Source organism: Amblyomma americanum, chromosome 7 (assembly GCF_052857255.1).
Source record: "Amblyomma americanum isolate KBUSLIRL-KWMA chromosome 7, ASM5285725v1, whole genome shotgun sequence".
NCBI lineage: Eukaryota > Metazoa > Arthropoda > Arachnida > Ixodida > Ixodidae > Amblyomma > Amblyomma americanum.
This window is the reverse complement of record NC_135503.1, coordinates 104,523,122-104,539,381: the sequence shown is the minus strand read 5'-3', so window position 1 is coordinate 104,539,381 and position 16,260 is coordinate 104,523,122. Positions and strand designations below refer to the sequence as shown.

Genomic DNA, 16,260 nt, shown 5'->3' with positions numbered 1-16,260 from the left:
CGATGGCCTCGATTTTGGCAGTCGTGATGGGATAGGTAGCATCACAGGGCTATCGCACGGCTTCCGCCCTCACCGTTCGATCATATTCCTACGTAGCACTCGAGGTCATACAGGACGTGCTATGTCAGCAGCTATGGATGAGGGTGGCGCTGGTGAACACACTCTAGGTTCGGTTACACTACACACAAATACCCCCGAAAGCAGATGATTGGACTGCCGCTGCCGTAGTTCAGTTGGTAGAGCACCGGACGCAAAACTCGGAGGTCGTGGGTTCAAATCCCACCGGCACCATGTGGGTGTTTTTCTTCTCCTATCTAAGCAGTTGTATATAATTACCATATTAATGTACCATTGATGAACACCACAGATTATATAAAAACCATGCCCTATGCTCTTTGATTTCAGTGACTGTTGGCTTCTGTCATCAATGAGCAAGCAGGGATTATGTCGCAGTTTGTGCACGCCTCATGTGAGCTGAAAGCGTTACATATGTCACCGCAGCCATTCGGTTTTTGAAATCAAGCCTAAACAATTAGAGAAAAAAAATAAATCACGATCTTTTCAGCTGCCATAGGTGAGCTCCACGTCGCAATTCAAGTATTCTATTGCCCAGCGCATCACCTTATAGGAAAAAATATACATCCGAAAAGTTGTCGCCTCTACTCCTGTAGAACATCACCTCAATAGTGAGAATATAGTCATCTCATGTTTCCCAGGGGAATCTTCGAATTTTAAAGTAATTTTTAATAAGGGAGCCGTTTTCAATTCGCATTCACCCAAGCGCATTAATACGGCGGCGGAGGGAAGCTAAACAGCTTACACAGTACCTTACTACTTACGCAGAATTTTGCAGAGCGACTGCCGCGAATAGGTGATGGTCCCGGGTTCGAACCCTGCACCAGGACAAATTTCTTTAACTGCAAAGTTTCTGTAAAACTCCTAGAGGTTTTCTTTGCAGCCGAATAGCTGCGCTTGGGTGGATGCTAATGAGTTTGGCTTGAGTGACTCGTTGAGAACGCCCGGCAGTTGCAATTGTTTCGAAACCCTGAGTCACATCATGCTTATCATGCTCAGACTTGCTTTCGCATGCAAGAATGCATTAAGTAAATGGTTCACTTTCCGTTACAAACAACTTTGCTCTGACTTTCACCTTCGCAGGGAAGCCGAATCTCCCACTTCATGGCTTTCCAGGCATTGACGAGAACGAGTTAAGGCCGTTCTACTGCCAACGGTCCTGAACTTCACCACCGATACGCTGATATATTTCACCCCGACGGATTTCATTAGCGTGTTAATGTATTAAACGATGTTTTAAGCTCAGCCACGTATTGCCGCGTTCAAAAGAACTTGCATTTGTCATGTTCTTTAGTGCTCTCTCTGCAGCGGTGCGCGCATGCGCAGTGCGGTAACCTTCCTCATCTCCGCGGAAACACACGCACCTCTGGGATGACGCTAGCCTCCTCCTCTGCGGCGCGCGCGGCATAAGTCACGACCCTCTCCTCTCCTCCTCTCCAGAGCAGCAAATGGCAAGCGCGGCGTACGTGACTAGAAACGTGTGTGGTTCTCTTGAGGCGAAACTGCAGAGCCAGAGGTCATGGGGGGGTGTCATAGGAGCAGAACTATCACACTAAAACCAGATAATGTTTACTGCATTCCGCGGATTCGTGCTACGTAGAACACGGCGATCGACGCGCAGTACCGCGGGAAGGAGCGATCCCGCTTGGCCAGCTGCGAACAGACAAGGGACGACTTTGCTCTGGTTTGGAACTCATCGGATTAATGCTTACGCACAAAATGTAAGGCATTTACTGCGCCTTTCCTTTTCTCAGTTTTTCTTTTAAGCAGTAGGCGCTCTCTGCACTTGCATACCTCCTGTTCTACGGGATGAAGACTTCCTAGGAATGGACCGTCGCAAGCAAAAAGGATCAGACTGCCAACGAAGTACATGTACAACGATTCCCGCTATGCCGTGATGTTCAGTTTTAATGTGATCTTGATCCGGATCATGAGGAGGAAATAACTAGACGGATAAGAATGGGGTGGAGCGCATATGGCACGTTCTCTGAGATCTTGAATAGGAATTGACCGATATCCCTCAAGAGAAAAGTGTACAACATCTGTATCTTACCGGCACTCACCCATGAGGCAGAAACGGGGAGACTAACGAAAAGGGTTCAGCTTAAGGGCAACGCAGCGAGCCACGGAAAGAAAAATGATAGGTGTAACGCTAAAGGCCGGAAGCGGGCAGAGTGGGTGAGAGAACAAACGCGGGTTAATGACATCCTATTCGAAATCAAGAGGAAGAAATGGGCTTGAGCAGGGCATATGATGTGAAGGCAAGATAACCGCTGGTCCTTGAGTGTGACAATGGATTACAAGGGAAGGCAAGCGTTGCAGGGTGCGCCATAAGGTTAGGTGGGCGGATGAGATTAAGAAGTTCGCAGCCATAGGGTGGGCGCAGCTGGCAAAGGACAGAGTTAATTGGAGAAACATGGGAGAGGCCTTTGTCCTGCAGTGGGCTTAGTAAGGCTGATGATAATCATGATAATGATGATTAGTGGAGAAACTGAGTGGAGACAAGCATAGTTTGTTATACAGCGCGCCAGCAACAAGTTTGTTCTTTTGGTTCAATCCATGACGCAATACACATTACGCGACCTTCATCCCAGAAAATTATATTGATTGGCAATACGATTATCGTCACCCGACCTACGTATATGGACTTTAGTATGGAGGGTGTCGTGCTGCCACCTCGTGTAGCAAGCAGCGTAGCACGGCCAGCTAATGTGATCGGGTGGTGGTAGTGGTCTTATTAAAAAATAATAGTAAAAATGAAGGCAAAGATTTTTGCTAGCCCCGGCATCTGCCATAGATACTGAAGCACCTGAGCTGGGGCAGCGGAAATAAAGGACAGCAGGCAGAATGAAGAAATAAAATGAAAGAGGTGAGGGGACAGGAAGAAAGGATAGGGGGAGAAGTAATATGTACAAACTATTTACACAATAAGAAATGTGTTCATGTTGTGCGCGTGATTAGTTCATTTTAGAGGAATTAAATCGCACACGCGCACAGCACTGTGTTGGCTACAACTGGAGTGGGGCGTCTAGTTATTAATCGTTCAAGGTAGAACTCGCGGAGCGTTCGGTCACTGCGTGTAACTACCTGACGGAGAACAGACGGGACGTCAAGCCCGGTGTGTTCGAGGAATGCACAGAGGCTCACCAAAGTTCGCTCACGAGTGCGCGCACTGCCCTGCGGCCACAATAGCGTCTTGATGGAGTCTGGTAGTATGCCCTGCGCCCTATAGGCCGCGAGTATATCGCGACGAGCATCGGCGAACGCGGCACAGTGAAGGAGCAGGTGTTCTAGTATTTCCACTGCACCGCATCCGTCACAAACATCACTCGTCGCGATTCCGTGACGCACCCGTCGTTCCCCGGGCCACACGCAGCCAATGCGCGCGCGGAGGATCATTGCACGTTGTGACCGTGTAAGTGCGCGACAGCCGGTGACACTGTCGATTCATTCACCTTCCGCGATGCGTGGGTTTTTGATTAATTGGTTTTTGGGGAAAGGAAATGGCGCAGTATCTGTCTCATATCGTTGGACACCTGAACCGCGCAATATGGGGAGGGATAAGGGAGGGAGTGAAAGAAGAAAGGAAGAAATAGGTGCCGTAGTGGAGGGCTCCGGAATAATTTCGACCACCTGGGGATCTTTAACGTGCACTGACATCGCACAGCACACGGACGCCTTAGCGTTTTTCCTCCATAAAAACGCAGCCGCCGTGGTAGGGTTCGAACCCGGGAACTCCGGCTCAGTAGTCGAGCGCCCTAACCACTGAGCCACCGCGGCGGGTGCGATGCGTGGGTCGGGGTGCTGCTTTCGGAGATGGTCATGGATGGCCGCACGCACGTCCTCCAGCGCAAGGGGCAGATCGCTGGCAGGTAGTTGGTGTGCAGCGGTCGCTAGGTCGTCAGCTTCTTCGTTGCCGGCGATGCCGCAGTGACCGGGCACCCACTGTGCACGCACAGCACAACCTCTCTGCGCGAGGCGCTCGATGTGCGAGCGAATTTCCCGCACTAGTGGGGTACCGCGGCCGTTAGATTGCAGGCGACTGAGGGCGGCGCGGGAGTCGCACAGCAGAGCAGTCCTGGGCGGCGGAGGGCCGAGGGTGAGCAGCAGGTCCAGCCCGAGCCGGATCCCCATCAACTCCGCCGTGGTGGAGGAGCCCAGGAAGGCTGCGTGTTGCTGGCTGTGCAGTCGCAGGGCGGGGATGGCGGCCGCCGCAGCAAGGGAGCAGCGGTCGCGGGCCACTGAGCCGTCGGTGTACACGAGAAGATGGTCCTGGAGCTCCTCGTGTATGACGGCTCTGGGCAGCTGCTGCACAGCGCAGAGGGGTGTGCTCCGCTTTCCCGCAATGCTGACGATCTCTCGCTGCACCTCCGAGGCAGCAGGCCAGGGCGCGCAGGAGCCATAGGGGGGTGGGCCTTGGGTCAATTGCTCATACTCGAGCAGCGCCGCGCCCATTCGTGAGCGCGGGTGCGAGCGCATACGCTGCAGCAGCGAGCCGCCGTCCGGTGCGCGGTGAAGCCGGTCGATGTGATTCAATGCCCTGCGCGTTGCTTGGAGCTCAAGTGACCACGCTCCTGCCTCGGCCAACGTTGCGGCGCACTGCGAGTTTTTGGGCACCCACTGTACACGCGCAGGGACTTGCGGCGCTGAAGCTCGAGTTTCTTCCAGCACGGCTTGCGCACCGTGATGAGCGCCAGCGCATAGAACACCGCCCCCAAAGCTGCTGCATTGTATAGACGCAGCGCGGCTTGCTGAGAGATTCCCTGGCCTCGAGCGGTGAGCTTGTGCACGGCGGCGGTGATCCTCTTCATCTGCAGACAGGCCTTGGTCGCTGCGGGGCAGAAGGAAAGGCGCCAGTGGATGTCCAGGCCAAGGTACCGCACCGATTTACGCCAAGGAATCGGAGTCCCGTCTAATGACAGTGGCGCAAGGTGCGCGCGCGAGCGCGAAACGCAGGCCATGGCCACCGATTTGTCCGCGCTCAGCGACAGACCAAGGCCGCGCAAGCTGGCATCGATTGCTGTCAGGGCTCCCTGAAGGCACCCCCGCACGCGGAACGCCTCGCCCAGTGGTCCCCGGCACCACAGAGCTATGTCGTCTGCATATATGGACATGTACACATGGTGTCGGCCGCTCGTGGGGAGGGAGGCCGGCACCACCGACATGGCCACATTAAACAGAAATGGTGATAGGACAGAGCCCTGCGGCACGCCCATGTCGACCGGGCGAGGCTTGGAGAGCTTACCCCCTACTCGTGCGCGCATGGTGCGCCCGCTCAGGAAGCCATGAACGTATCGCAAAAGGCGCCCGCTCACACCAGCCCCCTCAAGCACCGCGAGAATTGGTGCGCGGTGAACGTTGTCAAAAGCGCCCGAGACGTCCAGTAGTAGCAGCAGCGCAACCTGGCCTACCGCCCTGGCATGCTCCAGCGCTGTAACAACGTCCGATATAGAATCAGCCGTGCACCGCATCCCACGGAAACCCGTCTGCCGCTCGTCAAACAAATCAGCCTCCGCAGCCCGCTCATTCAGACGCTGCAATGCCATATGCTCCATTAGCTTACCTGCCGCCGATGTTAATGCCACTGGCCGGTATCCGCTCAGCTCCGTAACTGGGCGCCCTGCCTTTCGGATGGGACAAACGACCGCGGTTCGCCAATCCTCCGGTAGCTCCCCGCGTTCCCACACCAGGTTGATCTGCTGCAGGAGGATCTGTCGTTGCTGCGCATCCAGGTTTCGCAGCATCTGGTATGTCACCCCGTCCGGTCCGGGCGCCGAGCGGCGGCGGCAGCGCTGCAGCGCATTGTTCAGTTCAGCCGCGGTGAACCGCGCATCACATGGACCTTCCGAGGGGACGGGCGAGGGACTGGCGTCGCTTCTGGGGCTCTCAGGAGCAGCTATGCTAGCGCCGTTTAATGTGATCTGCCAATGTGCCGTCCCCAACAAACAATTGGTTTTGGGGGAAAGGAAATGGCGCAGTATCTGTCTCATATATCGTTGGACACCTGAACCGCTCCGTGAGGGAAGGGATAAGGGAGGGAGTGAAAGAAGAAAGGAAGAAAGGTGCCGTAGTGGAGGGCTCCGGAATAATTTCGACCACCTGGGGATCTTTAACGTGCACTGACATCGCACAGCACACGGGCGCCTTAGCGTTTTTCCTCCATAAAAATGCAGCCGCAGCGGTCGGGTTCGAACCCGGGAACTCCGGATCAGTAGTCGAGCGCCCTAACCACTGAGCCACCGCTTCGGAGAAAACTGAAAATTGAAAGTTGAATTTTGTGCACCCGCCGCGTTGGCTCAGTGGTCGATCCCAACGGCCTGCATTATGAATTGTTACCTCCATTAAACTGGAACTAAAAATTTCGAGCAGTAAAGCAATCAAACGAAATTATAACGCATAATTTGTTATAGTTCACAATTTTACGTGGCTCGGCACAAAGGGCATTCTCCGGGTCCGAACGCGACCGCGGCGGCCGCGTTTCCATGCAGGCGAAAGGCAAAGGCCCCCCTGTGCTGTGCGATGTCAGTGCACGTTAAAGATCCCCAGGGGGCCGAAAAAATTCCGGAGCTCTCCACTACGGCACCTCTTTGTTCCTTTCTTCTCTCACTCCCTCCTTGATCCCTTCCCTTACGGCGTGGTTCAGGTGTCCTCCGAGATGCGAGGCGGATGCTACGCCATTTCCTTACCCCAAGAACTAATTTTCTTTTCATCATAACTACCCCCATTTAACAAAATCCATAGCAAATGAGTTCGAAGGGGCTCCTTGGCCAACACCCTCTCAATACTTAGCAAAATAGAGAGGGTGTTGCCTTGGTGCGAATGTTCCTCAGCTCTTTTTTTTTCATTTTAGTTAATAGATAGCTAGTTAGTCCGCTCCCTCTCCTTAGAGGATTACGCAACCTCGCACCTCATATAGCAACAGTTACCTTAAATGTTCTCCAAACACAGCAATGACAGTCCCTAACCATAGAAAGAAAGAAAGATGTCGGTTGGGGCAGCGCACGGGGTCCCGCGTTCTAAATTGCGCGCGCTGTACGTTCGGAGGCAACGCTGACAGCACTGAGAGAACGGACCGACCAAGAAAAAGAATCAGCTGTTGCTACGAAGGCATATCCCGCAAGGATAACTGGGAGCGTCCAAAAGACAGAACGCGATGCAGCGGCGCAATGGAGGCGCGGCTGAATTGAGAAGAGTCGCCGTGGATGACGACTTTCAGGCTGCCACATCTCGCACCAGAGCCACGACAAGTTCCAGGGGCCCGGATGTCATGGAGGGCGGCGCACTGTGCTGCTTACCTTCATCGTGGAACCTGAGCTTCTGTGGTATTGTATTCTGTAGTTATGTTTGTATAAACTAGGTGTCGCTAGGCATGCGCCCTATCTGGTCAGCTGACTCGCACATCTGTATATATATTCATCATTGAACTGGAATAAAAGGGGGTTGGTCGAAGTATGTACGTGGCGGGTGCTTGACGTGGTGGTGCTCCGGGCTCCGGGCAGTCGGACCGGCAGTTCCCCAACGGTACGGGATACAACAGTTGGCGACGAGTGGGGAAGTAACCGAACGCGGAAGCAATGAGCCTGCATCAACCGCCCGAGTTCCTGCCGACGCCCGGGAAGCCCGCCATTCCTTGGACGCAGTGGCACCGCCTTTTCAAGAACTATCTCCTGGCGTCCGGGAGCGACGCTCACCCACCTGCGCGCCGTAAAGCTTTGCTGCTACACTGTTTGGGTGTGGAAGGCCAACGCTTGTACTACGCGTTGCCGGAGGAGAAATCGTCGACGCCGCCTACAGAAGGAAAGGAAGGAAGCGGTACGAGCGACGAGTACGATGCAGCGGTGGCTACGTTGGACGCTTACTTCACTTCTAAAATGAACGTCGTCGTGGAGCGGCATCGGTTCGGACAACGCACCCAACTGCCCGGGGAGACTGCAACAGCGTTCGTCACGGCGTTGCGTGAGCTGGCATTAAGTTGCGACTCCGGTAAGCAGGCTGACGATTTCATTCGTGACCAACTTGTAGCGAAAACGTGCAACCCTGTTCTTCGGGAACGCTTACTGCTTGAAGGCACTTCGCTCACTCTTGAACGCGCACTGGCTATTGCAAACAGTATCGAAGAAGCCACGAAATACTCACTTGAGCTGCAGTCATCGGCTGCGAGCGTTCAAAAGGTCGAAAAACATCGGATGCCATGCCGCTCAGAAACGCAGTTACCGCGTTCGCAGCAGCCGAAGTCCTGTTTCCGTTGCGGGTCTTCAGGGCATCTTGCAGATTCCAAGACATGCAAGGCGCGGGGTAAAACTTGCAGCAAATGTGGCAAACGAGGACATTTTCAGCGTGTCTGTAGAAGCGGCATGCCTGACGAAAGGGCCCTTGCTGTCCGAGAAGTCGACACCTGCAGTGCATCCGGCGATCTCAACGTGTTGCTTCTCGACCGGCAGTGCAAAGGAGGGATACACACAGAAGTCTTCGTACAAGATGTTCCTATACGTTTCCTCGTAGACACGGGTTCTGCTGTCTCCATTCTGTCGAACGCCACGTATTCAAGGTTGAAACGCTTCCCTTTGCAGCCAACATCAGCGTCACTCTACGATTTCTCTCGCCGCAGAATAACCATCGAGCGGTGTTTCACGGCGCCAGTCATCTTCCAGGATCGGCAGGCCGACATTCTCTTCTACGTCGTCAAGGACGGTACTGACATTCTCGGCATCGACGCTGTCGAAACGCTGCGTCTGCAAATCAACGGTACGTCATTGCAATGCACCCATATTACGCAAGCGCCAGAAGGCCTTAACCGTGAACTGTTTTGCCAGTTTCCGCACTTGTTTGATGGCAAGTTAGGGCTTGCAACAAATTTTGTCCATAAGGTCAAGATAAGAGAAGGAATCACGCCTGTTGTTGCTAAGTTGCGGCGTTTGCCATTTTCAATGCGAGACCGAGTACGCGAAGAGCTGCAGCGCCTTGAGCAAGAAGATGTCATAGAAAAGATTGACACGTCTGAATGGGTGTCTCCAATCGTAGTAGTAGCAAAGAAAAACGGCAAGATAAGAATTTGTGTCGATCTGCGCGAACCAAACAAAGCGATTGTCGTTGACAAATTTCCACTGCCGCACACGGAAGAAATATTGCACAAACTTCATGGCGCAAATTACTTTTCAAAGATTGATTTAGCAGCTGCATATCACCAAGTTCTGCTAAGCCCTGAAAGCAGGGAACTGACTACCTTCATAACCGATAGTGGACTGTACAGATTCAAGCGCGTCTGTTTCGGTCTTGCATCAGCACCATCTGCGTTTCAGAAAATGATGGCCACTATTTTTCAGAACTGCAAAAACACTTTGTGCTACATAGATGATGTCATTGTGTACGGAAGCACACGTGAAGAGCACTTCAAGAATTTGAAACAAGTTTTGCACTTGATTGCAAAGGCTGGATTGAAGTTGAATGACAAATGCATTTTTAATGTGCAAGAAGTCGACTTCCTTGGTCACAGGATCAGTCACAAGGGAATACGCCCTTTACAAAGTAACATTGACGCCATCAAGGCTGTGCCAGCCCCAACAAATGTCGGTACTCTGCGCTCATTCTTGGGCATGGTAGGCTACTACGCCAAATTTATACCTGACTATGCGGTGGTTGTCGAGCCTCTTCGAGAGTTGCTACGTAAGAATGCCACATTCACATGGAACCCTGCAAGACAAGCTTGTTTCGAGCAACTGAAATGTTCCCTGGCCACAAGATGTTTACAGCTATTTGATCCTGCGGGTGACATTATTGTCACTACGGATGCCTCATCCATTGGCTTGGGAGCAGTGTTGCAACAGACAAGGAATGATGAACTGGTGACGATTGCTTTTGCTTCTCGCAGGCTTACTTCACAGGAACAGAAGTATTCTGTAGGGGAATTGGAAGCCCTTGCTTGCTTGTGGGCATGCGAATATTGGAGAGTGTACCTTTGGGGTCGTTCATTCATATTACGCACCGATCACCAGGCTCTGGTCACACTCCTTAGTACAAAGGGAGTAGGTCGCCGACCGTTCCGGATTGCGAGGTGGCACGCCAGGCTGTTGGCATACAACTTCACGATTGAATTTCACAAGGGTGACAAGAATACTGTTGCTGATGCTCTTTCAAGGATGCCCCTTCCAGGTCGTGTGGAGGAAGAGGAAGAAGAGACTGTTTGTGTTGTCTCAACATGCATTACTCATGAAGAGTTTGTCATTGAAACGATGCAGGACCCGTTGCTGCAGCAGGTTATAAAGTGGGTGACATCGGCATGGCCCGCAGTGAAGATGTTGCCTGCCGAAGCAGTTCCGTTCTACCGGGTGCAAACTGAGCTCTCAGTCGTTGGAGACCTCCTGCTTCGTGGTGACAAATTTGTAGTACCTTCGTCCCTCGTAGCACGGCTTCTTGACGCAGCCCACGAGTCTCATCCGGGAATAACGAGGACAAAGCAGCGACTACGTGAGCAATACTGGTGGCCTGCTATGTGCAAGCAAGTAGAACAATTCATTGCATCCTGCGCGGTATGCCAATCTGTTGACAAGTCTGCAAAACCCGTGACACCACCTCTGCAGCCAGTTGCATTCCCATCTGCACCATGGCAGAAGCTAGGCATCGATATTGTGGGCCCTTTTTCCGAAGTGCCGGCAGATTGCCGTTTTGCCATTACAGCCATCGATTACTACAGCAAGTGGCCTGAGGTTTGTTTCTCAGCAAGGGTGACAACTGCAACAGTCATCTCCTTTCTGCGAAGCATCTTCAGCAGGGAAGGATATCCAGACGAGATTGTGAGTGATCATGGTGCTCAGTTTACAGCCTTGGAGTTTGACAGTTTCCTCAAAGAACGTGGCATCGCTCATACGTATTCGGCAGTCTATCATCCGCAAGCTAACGGGCAGGTAGAGAGGTTTAATCGAGTACTCAGAGTACGTTCAAGTCTGCGCACAAGAACATCGGCCTTTGAAGGAAGCTATCACCGAATACCTGGGAGTCTACAGTTTCACACCGCATGCGACCACAGGAGTGAAGCCTTCCGTCCTTCTTCACGGCCGTCATCCCAGAACAAAACTTGATCTTGTAGGAGCGCCAGGTAAAGAGTTTTTTCAAGATCCGCAGGCAGCGATGAAGTCCATCCACAGCAGAGTAGCACAAAGGCAACAAGCAAGTAAGACTTACACTGACCGTCGACGAGCTGCAAAGTACTCTCCATTAACAACAGGTCAACCGGTGAGAGTCAAGTTGCCTGGTCACGTGCCTAAGGGCGCTCTGAGCTACTCGAGTCCATTCACCATTGTGGACCAATGTGGTCAAGATACCTACAAGCTCAATGATGGCCGCACATGGAATCGGAGTCGGCTGGTACCTTGCCCCCAACCAGTTCCACCACCTACAGTTCCGAAAAGTTGTTCGCCTGAATCAGCAAAACCACTTGGCGAACCACAGCAGGAGAACCACGACCCACCCCAGCAGCCATCTGTTCAGACGCCAGTTGAAAGGGACGTTCCAGGACTGAGGCATTCGACGAGACAAAGAAGACCACCAGTGTGGTTTAAAGACTATGAAAGACATTGAGTGTTTATTGTGTTTTTCCAGTGTTAGTTGCTAACTCTTTTGAGGGGGAATAATGTGGTATTGTATTCTGTAGTTATGTTTGTATAAACTAGGTGGCGCTAGGCATGCGCCCTATCTGGTCAGCTGACTCGCACATCTGTATATATATTCATCATTGAACTGGAATAAAAGGGGGTTGGTCGAAGTATGTACGTGGCGGGTGCTTGACGTGGTGGTGCTCCGGGCTCCGGGCAGTCGGACCGGCAGTTCCCCAACGGTACGGGATACAACAGCTTCCAGAGCCTGAATTTCTGTATGAGGACACATCTGAGCGAGATGGGGCCGCCTCCGCAGCACGAATCCCAGGTCGACGCCACAGTCATCACGGCCGCGACATCATCAAGGGTGATGGAGTTGCCGGAGCCGTCTCTGGTAGAGCAGGTATGTACAATAGACGTATTCTATAGGATGCGTAGCTTCAAAGGTTCATGGTGTAGGTAAACATTCGCATTTCAAGAATATGCCGTTATGTAAGCTTTACGAGCCCGCTTGGCGCCTGAACCGTGAGCTACGCACTTCAAATTTTCGAAAGAACTTAAGGCACTGTTCTTAGCGCTGGAGGGAGGGTTAAATTTATAGGCTGTAACTATGGCAGGGATATTTTGGCCCTAGAGATGGGATCGCTGTTAAATAACTTCACACGTCCGAGCAGAGTCCTGTAAACTACTCTCCGAGATAAGCGCTCGACGCAGGATACAGTGATAAAAAATTTCCTGACGATGATTAGACGTCTGGGCTGGTACGCTGGTGTTCACAGTAATATGTCAAATGTGTCTATATGATCCAGCTTGGTCAGACAACGGGGGCACCTGAGCACACAGTCGGACCGCGAGTGTGGCTATGGAGTAGAGAGAGCTATTATTGTCTTGTCTTCAAATTATGGGGGGGAGGGGGGGTCGACAAGAGTGTGAGCTTCCTGACTTGCCACTGTTCCCGGGAGATATGTCGCAGGTTGCCTCAAATTTTGCGTCGATAATTCGGTGCGTGTCAGAAAGGCAGAGTCCAAACCTATTCACCATATTCTCCCTGATAGAGTACGAGGTTGGCTTTTGTACTTGACGCTCAACATTAATATAATTTTAGTATGCGGTACTTCACATTTGCTGCAACTCAACGCTTTTTTCTATTCTCGCGCACTGGGACGCGTCAGCGTTAGGGCAGTCATTCGCATTAAAAATAGAAAGCAAGCCCTCTGGAGCATGACACGCCGATCGTCATCTGTATTCTGCACATTCTCATTTATTTGAACTCTAGTTGCGAATAATGGAAGTGATGGACTCTGGCCCACTAATACTATCGCCCGCCTTAAGGAGTCCGACCGTTTTGCTGCCGTTAATATTTGCTTCTAAAATTGGAGGATGGCAGGGTCCATGAGCCCTAGGCAAAGGTAATACCGCGATGATAAATACTCCTAATGAAATATCAATAAAGAGGTCCACTATTCTTTCCAACGGAAATAAATGAAATAGAGTATCTTGACGTGAATAAATTTACTACATGCACGGGTCTGAAAACTATGCGCTAAGCAGTCCACAATAAGAAACAGCTCCCATGTAGGTGTGCACCTGCGCTTGTATGTCATGAAATATTTCCCTTCAATCCTCTAATCATCTCTACTACTGAGAAACTTAGGTAACTATAGTTTATTTCAAAATTGACAACACAAAATTGTTATGGAAGCCCGTGATGTCCTCCGAGCAAGTTTGAATACAGCTGCGTCCTTATGCAGAGCAAAAAAGCAAATTTCCGGGATCTATTTCTGGAATAGACTTTCATCTTTTATGTTACCATTCCAGATGCGCAAACTCAGCACTGACGGTATCAGCGTGTCCTGCGCCACTATGACCTACTCCGATCTCAAGGCATTCGGGGGGCGGCCGGATCTTGCTGTACCCGTCACAGCGACCGGAATCACAGCGCCTGGTTCGCCGCGGGAAACCGCTGGGGTAGGAAGGTGCCAAAGACGACCCCACTCTGCTGGTGCCATCTACCAAGGGACAAGCAGGTATGGGAAACGCTTTAGGAAATAAGGCTGCTACTGTCAAAAGCTACTGGTCAATTAAAGTTGCGATTTGGGCAAGTTGGCGCTGATTCGTTGCTAAACAGCGGCAGAAGACAGGACAGGCAGAAAGAACACGCAACATAATCGCTGGCTCGCAATTGCGTTAAATGCGAAAGGTTTACTAGTGCCATTACGAGAAAAGCCGAAAGCGTGTGTGCGTACTCGCCGATGGTACAGGAAATATCAGCCATGGCAAGAATAGGGTGAAGTCATCAAGCGGCCGGGCCAAGTATCGCCATTTGAATCACGTACGTGTCGTTCGGCTATATATATATATATATATATATATATATATATATATATATATATATATATATATATATATATATATTGAGGTTGGCCAGATATTTGGATATATATATATATATATATATATATATATATATATATATATATATATATATATATATATATATATATATATTGAGGTTGGCCAGATATTTGGTGGTGTAGTACGATTTCTCATTGCATATCTACTGTTGCTGTCAGAAACAATGAAAAGGAAAGTGCACGGGCCATGCCTACTGGCTTAAGCGGAGCCACAACCGCTGCCTCGTGCAGAAAGTAGGACAGATGAAAGATAGAAGGAAAGATCGAAAGAAAAGTCGCGCGCAGGTATGCCCCGGGCCGATCCAGGAGGCAGCGAAATACCGGGTCGACCCGTACCAAAGTGCTTCAAGCACCCCGCCATATTTTCAAAAATATGGGTTAATATCTTGGGTCCAAATGGGACCCGTAGCAGATATTACACCCGTATGGGTATCACGGGTATGGGTCATTGCATATAGCCTGTGTGTGCTAGTAAAGTTAAAGGATAGCTGGCGAGAGCTTAGCACTGCCGACATTTGCGCCCTGAATTGTATGCGCTCCCAGGCTCTCTCCGTCTTTCCTTAAGGCGCGGTTGATGTGCCCACCGAGATTTGAGGCAGTTACGACGCCATTTCCTTTCCTCAAAAAAAAAAAAAAGCTGCGGTTTAACAACTACTGGGCCTGGTTAGAGCGCGAGAGTTTCAGAGTATCTGGTTGGTCTTTGTTTATTTTTTTAGGAAAGTAAACTGCGCAGTAACTCTCACATATCTTTGTGGACACCCGAACCGCGCAGTTGGGGAGAGGATAAGGAGGGACTGAAGAAGAAAAGAAGAAAGAGGTGCTGTAGCGGAACCATCCGCAATAATTTCGGCCACCTGGGGATTAGCGTGCACTGACATCGCACACCACACAGGCACCTTTTGCCTTTCGCCTCCACTGAAACGCTGACATCGCGGCCAGGTTCGAACCAGCGTACTCTAGCTGTGCCGATAGTCCTAAACACTGAGCCACGGCGGCTGGTATTATATAAATAATTGCTTTATTTCTTATGCTTCGCTACGTTAGGGCCCAGTTTTAGCAACGCTGTTGTTTTGTTGCAGTTTCTGCAAGAAAATTACAACATAAGCAAGTGTCCTTTGGATAGGCTTCTAAGAGCTGCATGCCAGACGACGGGGGGTACTGGGTTTACCTGCTGCAACGATTACCTGAGCGGACACGGTTTTGTAGTCTTCTCTTTACCATGCATTGCTACCAACTCCCTTCTGTCTGAAGGCGGTACTGATGGTCACCCTGTTGGAGATAGTCATTTTTTCGTGCTGTTGAAGGATGGAAAACCAATATTCTCTACGGGTAAAGAGAGGTGAAAATGTAGTTATATTACTGCATAAATACTAAAATCCTTTGTTGAGAGGTGAAAATGTAGTTATATTACTGCATAAATACTAAAATCCTTTGTTGAGAGGTGAAAATGTAGTTGTTATATTACTGCATAAATACTGAAATCCTTTGTTTTGTTTTCTTCCATTTTTTCAACACGCAGGAGCTTCCGGAGCCAACCCAACGCGATCAAGTACGCTGTCTTGACGAAACTGGAAGGGAGACTGAAAATATGACTGCCCCGATACAGCGGCGCCTTCGTTCAAGTGCTGACATGACAAGGAGTAGTGCCTACGAGCTCTGTGAAGGGGGAAGAACTTCAAAGTGTTTTTTTTTTTAAATGCAAAGGAGAAGAGGATGTCCATGACATTAAGCCCATGGTGGATGCACTGTAAACGGAGAAACGCCGGCTGTGCCAACGGGAACCGAGCTTTCGTCAGACATGCTACTGGTTACTGTCAGCAGTGAAGTTTGTGAAACTGCCAACTGGGTGATGGATTGTGTCACATTTTTCCAAGCCGTATATGCAGCTTCCGTAGGTGTTGCTAAGTGTGATGATGACCCAGCTCTATGCGATGCTCCGCTGTCTTCGACAAATTTCATGAATTATACACGCGCTCATGGTAGCTGTATAGCCGCAGCAAAAAATCTTACTGCGCCAATTTTTGCGGATTTATTTGTGACTGAGTAAAATTTATTTTGGTTCCAAGTGGTGCTTCTGTATTGACTTCCTTTTCGCCCTCTCCATCTTACACGTTGGTATCACTGTATTCTCCACTTTTTGCCCAACTTTATCCCTCACTTGAATGATACTCTATTCTATC

General features: G+C 50.7%; 1 protein-coding gene and 1 non-coding gene across 2 annotated transcripts; both read left to right on the top strand.

Moving 5' to 3' along the window:
* Positions 1-218: 218 nt before the first annotated feature.
* Positions 219-291, top strand: TRNAL-CAA (transfer RNA leucine (anticodon CAA)). Its single transcript has one exon. It is a non-coding gene; the product is annotated as a tRNA-Leu (tRNA).
* An 11,634-nt stretch (positions 292-11,925) lies between these two features.
* On the top strand, positions 11,926-15,768 carry LOC144097363 (uncharacterized). The gene is made up of 3 exons (XM_077630102.1): positions 11,926-12,069; positions 13,485-13,693; positions 15,600-15,768. Exons 1-3 carry the CDS (start codon positions 11,944-11,946, stop codon positions 15,670-15,672), a joined length of 408 nt encoding a protein of 135 aa, XP_077486228.1. The 5' UTR covers positions 11,926-11,943; the 3' UTR covers positions 15,673-15,768.
* Positions 15,769-16,260: the final 492 nt, after the last annotated feature.